The sequence below is a fragment of the Alosa sapidissima genome, chromosome 1, assembly GCF_018492685.1.
Source record: "Alosa sapidissima isolate fAloSap1 chromosome 1, fAloSap1.pri, whole genome shotgun sequence".
In the NCBI taxonomy this organism is placed as follows: Eukaryota; Metazoa; Chordata; class Actinopteri; order Clupeiformes; family Clupeidae; genus Alosa; species Alosa sapidissima.
The window spans coordinates 55,122,395-55,140,741 of NC_055957.1; the positions used below are offsets into that span (position 1 = coordinate 55,122,395).

General features: G+C 40.4%; 1 protein-coding gene across 1 annotated transcript; it reads left to right on the top strand.

Annotated features, from left to right (window-relative positions):
* Positions 1 to 7,547: 7,547 nt before the first annotated feature.
* LOC121708572 (protein ALP1-like) lies at positions 7,548 to 10,656 on the top strand. Its single transcript, XM_042091367.1, has 2 exons — positions 7,548 to 7,570; positions 9,650 to 10,656. The coding sequence occupies exon 2, from the start codon at positions 9,670 to 9,672 to the stop codon at positions 10,654 to 10,656; it is 987 nt and encodes a 328-aa protein (XP_041947301.1). The 5' UTR covers positions 7,548 to 7,570; positions 9,650 to 9,669.
* Positions 10,657 to 18,347: the final 7,691 nt, after the last annotated feature.

Consider the following 18,347-nt stretch of genomic DNA (forward strand, 5'->3'; position numbering starts at 1 on the left):
TTTCACTGCAACTATGCGCAGCACTTGCCACTCCGACTCATCAATAAAAACTGTGCGCGCACAGAGTCCCATAGAAGCGCACTTGACTTTACATCATTAATCTATTTCAGTAGGTTATATAGCCAGAGCATGTCCGTAGACGGGCTCTGATATAGCCTAGTCTAAGGTAAATTCATTTTCTGACTTCTTTCTCTTTATCGCCATGGCATTTAGAATAAAGAATAACGTTAGCGAACCGTTCTGATTTTGTTGCCAGCATAAAAACAAGCTTACCATCGGCCTATCCGCAAATTAACACAAGGGATGAATTGAACGATGACGAAGTCGGACATATAGGCATTGTTATACAATTTGGAACTCTAGCTTTTCCCCACCGCAGTCTTTTAATGCCATCTAATCATAAGCTACATATCTCTGGAGTATAAAATGGTATGATAGCAAGTTGGATCTTGTAGCTTTGTGGCTGTACAGGCCTTCAAATTTGACCTCTGATTTGAAAAAAGGAAATTCCGCCTACTGGCTTTTTTTTTGTTAAACCACTCATAAGAGCCCAGAAAATAATTCAAACCTCATTATTACTGATGCATATGTGGTGTTTGATGTTGGCATACATATTTTGAATCATTATGTGATTTTGCCCTTCATTTTGGTTGATAAAATTCAAGATTTATGTTTAATAATGAGCAAATCTACGTTTTCAGAGACACAACGTGTTGCAGCTGTAAGGCCCGTCTTTTGCCCAAACCTTATGCATTTCTCAAGAATGCCTTTTGCAGTCAATTTACATGTGTGTATGCCTGTGTTTGATCTGTATTGTCTTAGCTGGCCATGGCCAAAGATCCCCAACACCCGCTCATGCATAAAGTGACCATTTGCTCCTTGTTCTGGTCCCTCTACTGAGAGATAACTCAGTCCTGGGCCTACTTGATGTCTTCTGGTGAGATAGGCCAACCTCATTATCATACAGTATTGCTCTGTAAATATGTGTTGTGAATAATACATTCATGTTTGGTCTTGAATTAATACTTGTAATGTGGGCAACAGTCTGATTATGGTTTTGATACAATTGAATGTATCTGTGCATAGTTGTAGATTAAGAATTAAACTGCAGCATAAAGTTATGATATCCACCTGGGACACACCCATCCACCTCAGACAACAAAGGCTCTGATGAGTCGGGGGTGGCCCAAGTGAATGATAAAAGTGGAGGCTCTGGTCCTCCAGGGGTCTTCTGCCTTCTGGTCTTTTTCTGTCTTCTTTCCCATCTTCTCTTCTTTTCCACCTTGGACCTCTTCTCTGGGTCTCTCTCTTCCTCTCTCTCTCTCTGTCTCCCTTTGTCTTTCTCTCTCTCTCTCTCTCCCCCTTTCTCTATCTCTGGGTTTGTATTGTTTTATCTGGTGTATCTGTTATCTTTAACTTGTCAAGTTTACCTCTGTGAATTGGTTAAGTTTCCTTGGTTACCTTTTGCTACTTTGTTACAGTAGACTATGTGAGTTTACTTGTACATTCAACTGAAGTGATATGGGTTACATTTACCTCTAAGACTTAATGCCTATTAAATTGTTCATTTGCCTACCAATAGTATATCTTCAATTATCGTAGTGTGCCATGCCATTCTCCTCCATAGCTGATAAACTAGTTACTTGGTAATTGATTGGTGATACAAATTATTAATCAAATGGAGTCAGATTAACGAGTATATAATAATATCATTGCCATTTAAGTCTTCACCCTATTTGTCCACACAAGCTCCTTCAAGTGAGGATATAGCTCGACGTCTCTATGTTTCCGAGGCTATATCATTTATGAGCGTCTTCTTACACAGCACTAATTGAAATGCCCACTACCTCATTAATCAATGTATTTATACCTTACTACCTCCCAGCAGAGACTTGAAATACAAATGATTACATAGGTCTGCATTGCTATGCTATTTACTATTTGTAAATGTACTATTCGGAAACACCCCAAAATTCAGTACATTTGTATTTTATTGAAACTACCCATAAGAGATATTCCAAGAGATCAAAACATCATGATTACCAATCACATATTACCTTTACATTCAAGGAATACCATATGAAAATTGTTCACATCACCACATGTACCCAGCTTAACATAAATATTATAATTGTATAATGTCCAGGGCACATGAAATACATACAGTAATTTCCTGTGTATTAGCCGTATTGTGTATAAGCCATAGGACAGTGTTTTATGCAAGTTAAAAGAAACAAAACCATATACCATATTAACTGCCACCGTGTATTAACCTCATAGCTGAAGAAATTTTGCAAAATCATTGTATAAGCTGCAGCTAATAGTTGGAAAATTATGGTAATTGCATCACAGGTGCTAAAATGATCTACATTATACATTTCAGTTGTACTTTTGACTAGTAAGAATGTGGGAATGAGATGTAGATGAACTGGTTGGTGGAAATATTCATACTTTACACATTGTTATCATTATGTACAATTATTATTATTATCATACTTAAAATTGTCTTTCATCTGATGTTAAAATAATTTCCATTGAAAAGAAATAATAACTATTTTCCAAGACTTGATCTACAAGTACATACATTTACAACAGTTTTAAAAATTCTACACAGTTAGATCTGATGAGACAGAAACTGAAATTGGATCAATCCATTTTCAGAGGAACATGAGTTCATTTGCATATCTACAACAGGCAAAGCAACACGAGGTTGGGGATGATCTGATTCAGGCTCATACTACAGGCAAAGATCATGACATAGAGGCTGGAGTCAGATACACCTAAGCACAAATTCCATGATACATTGACAAAGCAAAAATTAAATACATTTACGAGCATGAGTCAAAAAAGAAAACACAGGCACATGGCAAGACCATCATGTTAAAGACTGGACATGAGAGAAGTCTTTTGTCACCCTTTGGACCTTAACCATGGTCATTGGCGACACCTGAGGGGACCCCAAGGAAAAACTCTAAAGCAGCACTTGCAAAGCATTTGCAGAAACTTGCATCACTATCAGATAATCTTCCAGATGAATATAATACAGCAACAATCATTGATGGAATGTCTCTGGTCCAGAAGGTCAATAACAATGTCTCAACTTATGCAGACATTGCTGCTGCTATTCATAGCATGATCCGTAAAGAGGCAAAGCAGAGGCAGATCATTTTTTAGATTAAATTAGATTAGATTTAACTTTATTGTCATTGTGCAGAGAACAAGTACAGATACAACGAAATGCAGTTTGTGTCTAACCAGAAGTGCAAAAAAGCAGAAAAATACAATGTGATATACACAGTATAGGCAGGTGGTGCATAGACAGGACAAGAAATATAGTGCAGTGTAGACAGTAGTATACAGTTGTTTTGCAGAAGGTGGTTTAGAGTAGCATAAATTAAATATAAATATGTGCAGTGTATTAGCAGTTACCTTATAAGAGCAGAATAAATATGGCTATGTACTGTAATATGAACAATGTATGAACAACATGTACAGGTATGTGCAATGTAGTGGCGGTACCATTATAGTAGTAGTAAGAACAATATAGATATATGCAGTGTATTAACAGAATATATTACAGAAAAACTGAATAAATATGGATATTTAGTATGAACCATATAGACAGATAGGTACAGTACTGTATGTACAACTATGTGCAGTGTGGTAACAGTACCATTGTAGTGCAGAAACAGTAACATTACAATAGTATTAATAATAAGTGTATGTGCAGGATGAAAAGCAGTAGAATATGGCTATGTACAGTATAAGTGTAATTACAGTATGTACATTTGTAAATAAATAGATGGATGGGATAAATGGGTGGGATAGGGTAGTGCAGTTGTGGGGGGGGGGGGGGGGGGGGGGGGGGGGGGGGGCTAGGGGATGTCCACCTCCTTGTTGTCCCTGTCAAGGTTGCCATGGTCGTGGACACCTCAACAGGCACAGGCAAGGAGGCATCAGGCGGGGGCGGGGCAGGGGGTGATGGGGCCTTCGTTTGTTGGATGTCACTGGGATGCAGAGCTAGAGTTCAGTAGGGTGACAGCCGCAGGACGCAGGAAAGAAGCTTCCTCAGAACCTGCTGGTTCGGATGCGGAGAGACCTGTAACGCCTCCCGGAGGGGAGTGGGGTGAACAGTCTGTGGTTGGCAGAGGTGGAAAAAGTACGAAAATATTGTACTCAAGTAAAAGTACCAATACCTTGATGAAATATTACTCAAGTACAAGTTAAAATACCGATCTGAAAATGTACTTAAGTAAAAGTAAAAAGTAGTTCATTTAAAATGTACTTTAAGTAAAAGTTACTTAGTTACTTTTTTTATAAGGGGGGGGGGGGGGGGGGGGGGGGGGGTACCAGAACAACCAGTTTTACCAGAGACTTTCTAATGAGGAGATACAGCACTCAAAAAATCCTCCATAGTAATGCATGGGGTTAGTCAGTTGTATACAAAATATCACAACCCTTCCGCAGCAAAACGTTGACATGTGAATACATTGAGCCAATCATGTGGTGTGTTGTAAAATACATTGAGTGCCATCGTGCCAATCATCTGTTGTGATCTCGCTGCTGGAGCAAGATTGGTGTCGTGAAGCCTTACGCACACGCATTTCTGCCGAAATAGATGCACGATAAGTGCCCAAAAAGTTTTGCAATATGGCCGCCGAGTGGAGTGGAGGTACTTGCCTGAAAAGGACTTTGGTCCTAGCTCGAGTTGCTGCAGCCAGCAGCTAAGGCAGCCATGTTCATGCTCCTAGTGTGTAGCGCTGTAGCTGCAGCAACTCGAGCTAGGTAAAACCGATTGTTTCAGTTTTGTTCATACCGACAGTACTCGGTGACGTTGAGAAATGGAGATCTATGTGAAAAATCACCGGAGTTCTCCTTTAAGTTTGAGCAGTAGTTGATTTTCAAAGTTAGTTGCACTCATCCTTGCGTCGCTTTGCAATGAACAGTAATCCAGCACAACTGAAAAGCCCCTCACAGGCAGCTGAGGCAGGCAGGCTAATGTTGAGTTGCAGAGAGTTTTTTTATATTTGGAAATGAGCAGAAGGTTCAGCAGATTAAAGGGGCGTCGAACTAGGGGGGAGAGTGGGAAGTATAGGGCCCCAATGGAGGAGAGGGCCCTTGAAAAGTGGAATACAGGGGGCACAACATTTTCACCAGGCATTAATAACTCAGGTAATCCACACATAAAAAATCCAAACAACTCCATAAGTAGTCATGTGTAATGAAGTGGAATAACACAGGGAAAAAGTATTGAACAAGCTAAGAAAAAGCACTAAGGCAAGGAAAGGGAAGGAACGAGCTGGAATCTGTAAGTAGTTAGAGTAGTTATCCTTTCTATCTGTGCAAATTAATATAAGCTTGGTTAGTAGCCTACATATTGATGGGCTATAAAAAGGTTTTTCATTACCAAGGTGTCACACAAGAAACATTTCATGATGGATAAAAGCAAAAAGCTCTCCCAAGACCTTTGCAACCTTATTGTTGCAAAACATATCAATGAAACTGGTTACAGATGCATTTCAAAACTTCAGAATCTTCAGTAAGCAGCATGGGAGCCATTATCTGCAAGTGGAAGAAACATCACTGCATCATCAACCGGCCACGCAATATTTCTGACCAGGGAGTCAGAAGGATAGTCAATTCCAAGAGCCAAGGACCACTCGGAGAAAGCTCCAGAAAGACTTGAAGGCAGCCAATTCAATTAAATTCAATTAAACAGTTCTGGAAGTAACTAAATATCAGGATTCACAAGAGGGACCCCTGGAATCTGTTTAGAACAATGGACCAAAATCACACCTGTACTGTGACTAATACCTTTTGTCATACAGGAAATGTCTTGAAGCTGTCTAAAGGCTTTTCCACAAAGTATTGAAGAAATTTCAGTAGGCACGTTCAATACTTTTTTCCTGTGTCATTCCACTTTAATACACATAACTCTTATGTTTTGGATTTTTTATATGTGTGTTAATATAATGTGTGGTGAAAATTTCGAATAGACTCACTGGAAGTTTAAGTTAATTACTGAAAATATATATGACTATATGTCCACCATATATTTATTTTACCTGAATATTTTAACTTCAAAATTAAATGTCAAAATGAATGTCAGACGAAATTTAAAGTTTGACTGACTGGATTCTGTATACAAAACAGTGAAAACTGTCTAAGGTCACTCTCACTCTCTCTTGCTAAAGAGCTAAATGGTTTAGTCCGCCTTCACGATTCATAAGGTAGTCTATCTTTTGTTTATTTAGTTGAGCATCGCTAGTAGTGGACCGCTAATTGTTGTGCTGCTGGTGCAATGTCTTTCTCCAAGAAAGCCAAGTCAGGTTATTAAAAAGAGAGACATCAAAACGAGGGGAAACAACTGCTAATAAACTTCTTTCCAAAGAAAGGTGAGCACAAACGTCAAAACACGAAATCCCATGGTGTTTGCTTGAATATCTCCGCTATCATTAGTGCTAAAACGAACTGAGACAACCCATTGAAATAGCGGAAAATACACTTTCATAGGTTAGGCTACACATGTAATCTGATGCATTTTGTGATCCAGCTCCATCTCCCATCACTTTCAGAAAGACTGCATGGCGCCAGCTTGATTCATGTCCTGTTGTAGGCTACATGCTGATCATTATCACTAGGCTAGTGGTTTAGGGCGGGATTACTTTTCTCTCCCTTTCTGTTTTCGTTAGTCTTAACTTTTTTTGTTTACTCAAGTAACGGATGGGATTTTTGATGTAGCGAAGTACAATACTTCGCTCAAAATGTAATCAAGTAAAATTTAAAATACCGATTTTATAAACTACTTAAAAAATACAAAATACACAGAAAAACTACTCAATACAGTAACGTGAGTAAATGTATTTTGTTACTTTCCACCTCTGGTGGTTGGGGTGAGAAGAGTCTTTGATGATGCGCGCCTTACGCAAGCATCGCTTGCCCTGGATGGCCTCGATGGAGGGGAGGAACCGGTGATGTGTTGGGCAGTTTTCACCACCCTCTGCAGTGCTTTCCGGTCGTGGGCAGAGCAGTTGCCATACCAAACTGTGACACAGTTGGGGAGGATGCTCTTGATGTTGCAGCGGTAGACGTTCACCAGGATCTGAGAAGACAGATGGACCTCAGAAAGAAGAGACGCTGGTGAGCCTTTTTGATCAGGGTAGAGGTGTTGAGGGTCCAAGAGAGGTCCTCAGAGATGTGGACACCCAGAAACTTGAAGCTGGTGACATGCTCCACCTCAGTCCTGTTGATGAAAATGTGTGTGTGTGTGCTAGCTTTAGACTTCCTGAAGTCCACAATGAGCTCTTTGGTCTTCTTGGTGTTGAGAGCCAGGTTGTTATCAGTGCACCACGATGTTAGGTGCTGGACCTCATCCCTGTAGGCCGTCTCATCATTATTGCTGATGAGCCCAATCACCGTAGTGTCATCTGCAAACTTGACAATGGTGTTAGAGCCATGTACAGATGTGCAGTCATAAGTGAAGAGGGAGTAGAGGAGAGGGCTCAGCACACATCCCTGTGGTACACTGGTGTTCGATGGTTGAGGAGGTGAGGTCTCAGGTGAGACTGAGGTCTGTTGGTTAGGAAGTCCAGAATCCATAAGTTTGGTTTTTCTTTTATCACATACACATATATTGGTAGATGTTTTTTCTTTATCTTGACATGTTTCGACGTATACTTCCGTCTTCATCAAAAGGTCACACGGTGGAGTAGTGTGACACATTTTTATCAGCTGATGTTGTTACGGAGGTGTGATCCACCTGTCAGTTTTTTGACAGGTGGACCACACCTCCTGCATGCCAGTCATTAAGCAGGAGAACAACCGATACCACCGCTGGATAAAGGAGGCGATTGAAATAAGAAAGCGGAGCCCAAAGACGATGAACAGAGATGAGGGAGCATATATGCTCTCCCATACCTGGAGTGCCGTCCTGGGGGGCGGCTGACTGACAGCAGGAGGTGTGGTCCACCTGTCAAAAAACTGACAGGTGGATCAAATCTCCGTAACAACATCAGCTGATAAAAACAAGTCGTTCGTTCACAATCGTTTGTTCGTTCACAAATCGCACCCTGGTTAGCACACTATAACGTTACAGCACAGGGTAATCCTAATTTTATGCATCAAATTTATTCCAATCCAACTCAAAAGTTTTGAACAACACAAAGTGAAGGTTTTATCCAGATCAAAACCAAGAATAGATTATGTGATCTAATCCAATTTCAGGATCCTTGTTTCCCTTTGAACAAGCCATTTTCAAGATTTGATCCAATCCGATAGCCGAAATCCGGTAACTGAAAAACGATAACCGAAATCCGATCACGTTTCTTTTGAACAATTGGGCCCAAACAATCAAAGCATATGTAAAACTAAAAAGCTATGCTACCTCATGTTCGTTTTGCTCGGACCCCGTAAATCACTGCTTGCAGTTATATTTATTAACCAACATCTTTCCTCTGCCATTGAAGTCTATGGCAGCCCATAGAACCGTCTGGTGAAAAGTTGTGAAATTTGGCACACTGATTGGGGACAGTCTCATGATTAATTTCACCAAGTTTCATACCGGCACCTTGAGCGCTCTAGCGTCACCAATAGGCCAAAGTTGGACGTGCGTTCACACACGTAACTTTTGACCCGTTGACCCGATTGTCAAAAATGAGGTATCGTTGGATTCCTTGGACCAAGCCGAGTTCAACGCACTCTATGACGTCATTTTCCGCCATGATGGATTTTCCACCATTTTGGATTTTGTCAAAAACCTTTAAAGGAGACATATTGGGCCAGTCCCAATTCTCTTCCCTTCACCCTACCACTTCATTGAAGTGCCCTTCACTGGGGAGTGCCCCTTCACAACGGAGTGAGAAGTGTTAAGGGATTGAAATCTTTACCTACGAAATGGGATACCACTCAATGCGTCATTGCGTCATTAGTAGCTAACAAGTTCTCCTACGTCACCCGCATCAACGAAAGTAGCCTAGTAGTAGACGTTTCATTGATGAAAATGCCGGCTCCAGGTGTTATGTTAGCTTTTATCATCCTTCTCCGTTTAACCAACCAACGGAGAAGAAATGAGATGAACAGCATTTTTTTAAATGTAAGGTTGTCCTGAACTTGGATGTAACGTTAACGTTGGTCTTACCTGCTCGAGAGGTGCGTGCGTTCACATCATACAGTCTATGGTTCAAAAGTTGCGAACGTTTCTGTTGAACAAGTTTTCTCTGTAGCCTACAGTTAAATTTAACTTTTGTGTAAACAGTTAGCCTCCCTGTTTAGTAGTAGCCTAGTATAGTGACGCTCATGGTTAAAGCGTAACTTTCGCCAAAATGCAGGGTGTTTTTGTGAATGGGAATCGTAGGGGCACTAGTCCTACTATTTTGATACATGATCACGTCAAAATCGCTAAATCAAAACAAAAAGTTAATTGTTCTTCTGTGTTATTATTGCCATTTCCTGTGATTAGGCCTACTCAAGCTCTATGTAACTCAGTTGAATGTTTGATTTGCTTTTTAATTTTTCGTTTGTAGGCTATTTTAGAGGCATCACAAAGCACACTCATTGTGAATTTAATTGGTAAAAACAGTGAAGTTTAGCCTAGGCTACTGTTTGTGCATGTTAAAGCTGGTGACTTTTGTCCAATAATGTTTATTGTTAGTTCTTCAGAGTGGCCGTATTATGACCTACTGTCATCTGAATATCCACGTACCCATCCTGCAGTTGTGGTTGAATGAAGAGCTGGAGCTAAAGGAGGACTTCAGACTGAGTAGACGGGCCATACATGCTCTGCAGAGACTGCTGAAAAGCGAGCAGGATCATGGCTGGGGCCATGAACTGGAGGTCCTCATGTATCTTTACTGGCTTGCTCATGGACTGTCGTATCGTGTGGTGCCACGGGTATTCAGTGTACCCCGATCAACAGTCCACCGTGTCATTCACAAAACCGCTCAAAACATCTGGTACAATTTACATCGAGCCATCTCTTTCCCAAAGCCTGCAGATCTGGACAATATTGGACTTAGATTTGGCCAGATATCTAAAAATCCAGTGTTTGATAAAGCTGTAGGTGCCATTGATGGCTGCCACATTCGAATCAAGCCCCCATCACTACACCGGTTGGACTATCTGAATTACAAGGGCTTTTTCTCTGTAAACATGCAGGCCATTTGTGATGCATCTGGGAGATTTCTAGATATATTTGTTGGATATCCAGGATCTGTACATGACACCCGAATTTTAAAAAATAGCCCCTTTTACCTGTCTAAAAGGTACCCTCTCGATGGATACTTTCTGCTTGGTGATGGTGGATATCCTTGTTTGGAGACTCCAATCTGCTTAATCACGCCATACAAGGAGCCAGTGAATGGACGGGAGCGGAAACTATTTAATAAACATCAATCAAAGGGGCGTTCAATAGTCGAGAGAGCTTTTGGTGTAATGAAGACCCGATGGAGGAGTACACTTTTCAAGGCCTTGGAGGTGAAGCCCACATTTGCGCCACAGGTTATCGCATCGTGTGCCTTCCTGCACAATGTGTGCATAGATAACGGGGATGTCCTTGAACCTGATGATGATGCTGTGGCACAGGACGACCTGGATCCAGAACCTCTGCAGGAAGCCCCTGCACCACATGAGAGGCCAGGGAATGAGAGGCTCATTCTATAATTTTGTGCTGTATTTTCTTATTTATTGTTTTTATATTTGTTCTAGATAAAATGTATGTAAATAATATGTAATTACTATGATGTTTGGACAACTTCTTTGAGATCTGTGTCCATACACAGGTTTTTACACATCTACATTAAGATATATAAATAAATAAAAAAAACAGAATAGAACAAAGAAATTACTGCTCTGGCATTTTATTTACTAGCTTCTCAAATAGGCTGAGGAAACGTTCCGTTTTGGCTTCAGTCTCCTCGTGCCTCTTCTGCTCCTTTGCAGATTGCTGTTTCAGAAATGCAATCCAGGACATGATTGCTCTTTGTGCGTTTCTTCCTGGGAGAGAGTGTTGTGGGAACAGTAGCAGTGGGAGTAGTTTGAAGACCAGGACTAGAGGCAGAATCTTCTCTTGGTTCAACAATGTTCTGTAAATAGAAAAAATAATAACCATATTGGCTCAGTACCATACAGTACACCGTAACATCCTGTACACACTGTAAGCGTGCCACAGCAGTAAACCAGGGCCTGAAGGTCTATTCAGACTGAATGTTTTGGAGATCTACAGACATGACATGTACTTCAGGCTTTAGATATGCAAGTGTCATTGAAGTTTTGCATTGGTTAAATGTAACTGATCAATTTTAGTTTATTTTCTTTACAACTTACCATCAGTAATGTTGTGGCATCACTGCCTTCATTAAAAGATGCCACTAATACAGGGGGCTCTATGCATGGTCTGGCACCGAGAACTTTATGCATGTCCTCATAGAATGGCCAGTTGGCAGCTGTTTTCTCCCCGCTTTCGGTCCCTGAACCAGTCTTTGGCGTTTTCAGATCCTGCAATAGCAAACATACAGATACATATACAAGATATATAGATTATGCATTCATTTGTAAAGGAAGATGGCGATAACATGCAACATATATCTAACCAAATAATTATTACCTTATATTTCTTTTTTAAATTTTCCCATTTCTTTCCAACCTGCTGTACATTGACCTTTCCCTCCAGGCCCAGCTGTTTGATTAGTGTCCTGACTCAGACAACAAACAGTGATGAAGATTAGGCTCTGGTTATAGGAATTATCAGATATTGACATGGTTTATTAGAAAACAACATCCGTCACTCACTCATATAGCTGCTTGGATGCATATTTCTTTTTTGTAAATTGCTCCTCATTTTCTGTCCTGAACCTAATGAGTGCTCTGGTCTGTTCGGGAGTCCCTAACATTGTAACATAGACACAGTTTGTTAGCTTGCGATAAACTTATCTTTCAACCGTTACATTTAAACTATTTTAGTTACATTCCATTGTAACGGCAGCAGCTAACGTTAACATTTCGTCCAGCTTCTGTCCAGCTCCACTGTAGGCTACGTTTGCCAAAAAGCTCAAGGCAAACAGCTTATGTTTGCAAATATGAACACACATCAGGTTTTCAGGTTTTGACAAACATTATTAACGTTATCCACATGACATAGGCTAATAAAATAGCGTTTTTTGACATCCTTTGGTTACCAAGGTGTTCGCAAGGTATCCTGGGAAATGTAATCTTTCCCTTCAGCCGTAGTCTGCCTCTGATCGCACTCCGTGTGAAGTGGTAGTTTGAAGGGTTGAACAACACTTCAACTTCGTTCTAAAAGAATTGGGATACCCTACCCCTTCACATGAACGCGCAAACGAAGGGAAAGGGCGAAGTGCTAGGGTGAAGTGGTAGTATTGGGACTGGCCCATTATACCTCTTTTTAAACAAGTTAGAATAGGTCTATGGGCTATACAAAACATGTTCATAAAGTTTTTTGCACAAAATCAATCTCACATAAAGAGATCTCTGCAGCCTCTATTCTTGCCAGCTTCAGTCCCTTTCAGAATGAGCCGTTTAAGGACTCTCACTTTTATGCAAATAAGATACTGCTGGCCACGCCCCACCTGTCAGATGTTTACGTTCGTTTTCTTCACGTGAAAACCTCCACTGCTTGGGTGAAAATGACGGAATACAGAGGCGCACTCTAGCCCAACATTTTCGACCCAGAGTCGGACCCAGATCAAGATGAAGAGGAGCCACCTGCAGAAACACCTTCACGAATGCTGCAAGCAGTTTTTAAATGGTTTGTGAACTTTTTAAATCAATGTATTTGCTATCTCTCCTACGTGCCAAATTAATCTTGGCTATTAGCCTTTACCCTGTTCAGCCTGTTACGAAGTAAACGTAATGTAATTTTTCGTGACAAAGCCAGTCTTTTTACAATATTTAACATTTGCTTGTATTTGAAACTTCACTAGATTCACAGCAGTTGATTAGCTTTAATGCTAGGGACTGTGCTAGCATAGCACTCACCTTACCTTACCATTATAGATCACACGACGTCTGCAGCAGACGGGTTTATACCCGGTGTGCCTGAATGTTTATTCTCTTCAGAACGCACTGAACATACAGAGCTGACCATGGGGCCTTACGGCTACGGGGAATAGAGCAGTATGTGTTATTTATTAAGCTACTTATTAGTTTTTCCCAGTGTTTGAGAAGTGACAGGCTACCATTTTTATCAGCAAAAGCAGATGTTAGTCTTACTAATGTTCATAGGTCACTAATGGCCTTAAACACCAACACATGCCCCAATTGTTGTTTTCTTTCTTTTTATGTATGGCTATTGCAAATTCAGCAGGTATCAAACATACACTCGTGACACATTTAAGACATTACAATATATTTATTACACAAAACAGAAATAAAACATGACATATGCAATATGACAATTGCACTTTGCACTTTTGACAGAACTGACAGATTATGTAACCTGCTAACTACTGCAATTGTTTTTAATTTTTTTTTAGTCGTTACAGATAGCTTGCCTACAGTACGGTGTTCATTTTAGGACATCCTCAGACTCAGGTGTCAGACTCAGAAAAACATCGGTCATCTTCAGACAAAACTGCCTCAGCATCAGAAAAACCTCTGTCATCTTCAGACAAAACTGCCTCAGCGTCAGAAAAACCAGACTCAGGTGTCAGACTCAGAAAAACATCTGTCATTTTCAGACAAAACTGCCTCAGCTTCAGAAAAACTTCTGTCATCTTCAGACAAAACTGCCTCAGCGTAAGAAAAACCTCTGTCATCCTCAGATAAAACTGCTTCAAACCAAACTGCCTCAGAAAAACATCTCTAAGGAGTCAGGTCTCAGAAAAAACGCTGTCAGAAAAAGTGGAGTCAGGTCTCAGAAAAAACGCTGTCAGAAAAAGTGGAGTCAGGTCTCAGAAAATCAGGTCTCAGAAAAGTATTAAGTATTAAATAAAGACAAATGTGCTATGCCATGATGTAATACCATATAATACCATTATAAAACGTTAGCAGTTGTCATTGTCATTGCACAACAATAATAGACAGACATAAAGATAGACAGGTACTTGAAATGTAATCCCCAGGGGACAATAACTGCAGCGTTGTTGAATTCATTTGATATGAGATGTTATCTTAACTTATTTAGAGAAATGTGCCTTGTTGTTGGTACCTGCTATTTCATGTATTATCATAATGGTATTATATGGTATTACATCATGACATAGCACATTTGTCTTTATGGGGGTTTGGGAATAATGATGTGATGATAATGATGCAGGTTTCTTACTGGTAGGTAGTGTACAACTGGGAAACGGTTAGCAAAAGTAAGAAATAATGGTCCAGGTGTCGTTCTGGACTTTTGTGGTGGAAAAATGTTTAACCCACTTTTCCCTAGCTCATTGAATGTACCGTAATCCTACGAAAAACAAATTATTTTGCTGTATGTAGTACGTAGCTTACTCCGGAATGTGCCTTATAGCAGCTGCTAATGTTACTAGCGAAGTGAGGTTAGCTAAGTTACATCCATGGATTTCCTACAATGTGTATACCATTGGATCACTTTCTACCTAATTTCAACATTTAACCAAGCACCAAATATAACATGCCAGTGACCAGGCTTGGAATTTGACCATTCTGGGGGCAAGGCCACTTGGCCTTCAGTTGGGCATATTTGGTGGGGGGCACAAAGGCCACATGGGCACCAAGGCCAAAGTTAACTATACAGTAGTAGGCTATAAAAATGATCAAAGTTGTATTTAGCCTATTCACTGCAGTAGACCTGCATCATTGTATGAAACATAACAAAAACATGAAACATGACATATTACATATAACTGTAAATCATCTGATCATCTAATAAAAACAGATATCTAGGCTATATATAACATTTATTTTATATTTGGCCTGCTATGAAATCATGTGTTGAACAATTTAAATTTAAGCACAGCTCATCTTTAAGAAACTCAAATAGCCTAGATGCATGCTTAGCATTTTGTGATCAGGCTACTTTCATAAACTCTTAGTCAGCTGTCCCCTGATTTACCAATATCTAGGCAATATTTGTAACATTTATTTTGTATTTGGCCCATTATGAAATCGTGTGGAACAATTTAAACACATTGTAAAACTTAAAGCCCAAATTTGGAGACATCAATGCATGTCGAAATTTACTGCAAATTCAAAACTGGATTACTCTGGAACGGCTAACTGTACAGGGGACTGCTTTACACCTTTATGTTCGGTAAGGTCTGCTGTTTATTCTGATATGTGGTTTGTCATGTGTTAAAAGAAGGGTTCGTAAAGTATTCCACCGAGATGAATGGGTAGGGAGATCATGGACGCAAAACCTTCAGTAGAATGTATGATTAAATTGAATTATATTATTTACTTTTCTCGCAAACCGTTCAACACAGCAATTATCGGCTAACATCGTGAGCAATTATCGGCTAACAAGCTGAGAAAAAGCTCTTTCATGTGACATCACTTGTGATGTCTGTGTGATGAATAGGCTACTTCGCGAGTAGTTCAACTGAGAAGAATGGGTGAATTTGGACGCACTTTCTTGCGATGTCACTTTCTCCACTGCGTAAAAGACTACATTAATTTGCGCTGTGAATGCTAAGATTATTTTGACAGGCCGCAGGCTAAATAAAAATCGCTATTAGTAGGACACAAAACAGAATATTGAAAGAAGGGGGCACCAAGGCCACCGTGGCCTGTAAACCTATGATTTTCAAAGGGGCTTCACGGCCAACGCAAGGGGCTACCACGGCCTTCGTGAAATTCCTACCCTGCCAGTGACAGAATAACGTATTAAGCATAATATTAAACTCACCGTTCTGTATCCGTCGTCTTCTTCTGTCCCCACAATAACTTTTCATTTGAGACTTTTTTCTGACAGCGTTTTTTCTGAGACCTGATTTTCTGAGACCTGACTCCACTTTTTCTAACAGCGTTTTTTCTGAGACCTGATTTTCTGAGACCTGACTCCACTTTTTCTGACAGCGTTTTTTCTGAGACCTGACTCCACTTTTTCTGAGGCAGTTTGGTTTGAAGCAGTTTTATCTGAGGATGACAGAGGTTTTTCTTACGCTGAGGCAGTTTTGTCTGAAGATGACAGATGTTTTTCTGAGTCTGACACCTGAGTCTGGTTTTTCTGACGCTGATGCAGTTTTGTCTGAAGATGACAGAGGTTTTTCTGACGCTGAGGCTGTTTTGTCTGAAGATGACCGATGTTTTTCTGAGTCTGACACCTGAGTCTGAGGATGTCCTAAAATGAACACCGTACTACAGGAGCTTTGTCAGTTGGTGTTGGGGATTCCTTGGATGCAGAATAAGGGTCGTCATCCTGTCATGTGTGGTCCTGCGTGTTCGTCGGGAGTTTCCTGACAGCCAAGGACAATATGTGGGCTTCAAATGGCCTCCCCTGGATTGAAGCGAGACACATAGTTGGCGATCACCTCCTCCTTCGATCACCTCCTCCTGCTCAAACTCTGAGGACAGGTCCGGAGGAATGCTTATTTTCAGGAGTTCCTCCCTGTATGCTTCTTGGTCCACAAAGACCTCCATGATGAAGCCCATCAAGTCTTCCACATACCCTGTGCAATATTTCACACTTCGTAACTATGTACATAGTTTGTAAAGTATTTCATTGTACATTTATTTATTGTTTTGTTCATTGTAAAAGACACCATAGTGCAATAGCATGCAAAATGAACAGATCTTTTATTGTTGATAAATAACAAAATATGTAACTTACGGAATATTGGGTGTGTTCGAAACGGGTAAAGTTGCTGCCTTTTAAGATATCTAATTGGGGAGCAAGGCAGCAAGTGCGGTTCGAAACCGAAAAGAAAAAAAAAAATTCTGCTGCCTTTTAAGATATCTTAGAATTCCCAAATAACGGTCATTTTTGAAGGCAGCATCGATGCACACTTTATGCTGCCTCCTACCCATAATCCCTTGCGGCAACGTCTGAAACAGCTGTGAAAGGTAAACAAACATGGCGGATGACATCGGTAATGGCTGTTGAATCTGTTTAAAATGTCATTTGTGTGATCTTATTTTGCTTAGATTTGCAGATTACAGATTAGAAATAAACAATTTACTATCTGATTATGCCATTGTTGTAACCATTAATAGCGTCTGGTCTGATATATCTGCCGGCCGTAAAACGAATTTATACCGTTAGCCTGCTAGCTTACGTTTTATATAATTTTTCATGTTATGAGTTTGACAGTATATTATATGATTCTTCGGCTATCGGTTGTGGAAAAGACATAACGAGAAAGACTACATGTCGCCTGTGACGTGAGCTAGCTCTAATCGCTAACATTAACTGAGATGCTAGTTTTTGTAACAGCAGGAATAAACACACATGGTAACAAAAATATTCTAAACATGTCTAGCTTCACTCAACACATTAACACTATGATACAGTGTGATTGTAAAGTTGTATGGTTCACTGTGTTCAAAGTCGATCTTAATAACCCTCTACATCTCGACCAACTGATGGTTGTTATGGGAAACTAGTTCGCTGTCGCTGTAGCGGAAAGTTGTAGGGCGTGTCTCATTTCAGGGGCCGGATGCTTCGGAGCATTCGTGCTACCTAGCACTGGTCTTCTGACCGCATAGACCGGACCTGGCTGGACCAACGGTTTTTTAAATGGGACGGTCTAGCCTAAAAGAACTGGGGCCGTATTCACAAAGCCTTCTTAAGACAAAAAAACTTCTTAAGTGGTGCTTTTTTCTTATCTTTTGTCTTAAGAACAAATTTAAGAAGATTTGATATTCACGAATAAAGTTCTTATGATTTTTCTTAACTTTCTTCTTAAAGGTCACATTCACTGAGAAACCGTTTAATACTTGTTACTTTCGAAATACTATAGCTCACTCCAAGTTGCATATGCATGCTGCACGTGAAAATGATCTTCTACCCCCATTGCCCGCATTAGCCAATGAAAGAAAATACACGGAAAAACAAGCGAATCAGAAAGAGCCCTTCCCAATGACGCCGAAGGGAAACAGACTATTCATGGCCTCGCCCACCTTTGGCTTGTGACCGCCTACAGGAAGACTGGAAGATTTTGCGGCTAGGGGATTGTCTCTGCAGCTAGTAGGAGCTAACAGCAAGTTGCCAACATGGCGGAAAAAAAATCGTGCCTGTTTTATTTCTGGCAATAACACATCAATGTTGCATGTCTTGCCTTAGAAACATGAGTTGAGGAAGAAATGGTTCGGATTTATCGTTGGAACACTACCACCGAAGTAGTGCAACATTAGTTCTGTGTTCCAATCATTTCGACCACACTCACTGCCTTAGAAAGTGGTTTTGCATCGATGTTCTGAAAACCTGG

Excerpts from the sequence above, each read along its gene's own strand:
- LOC121708572 (XM_042091367.1), top strand. The coding sequence starts at position 9,670 with ATGACCTACTGTCATCTGAATATCCACGTACCCATCCTGCAGTTGTGG.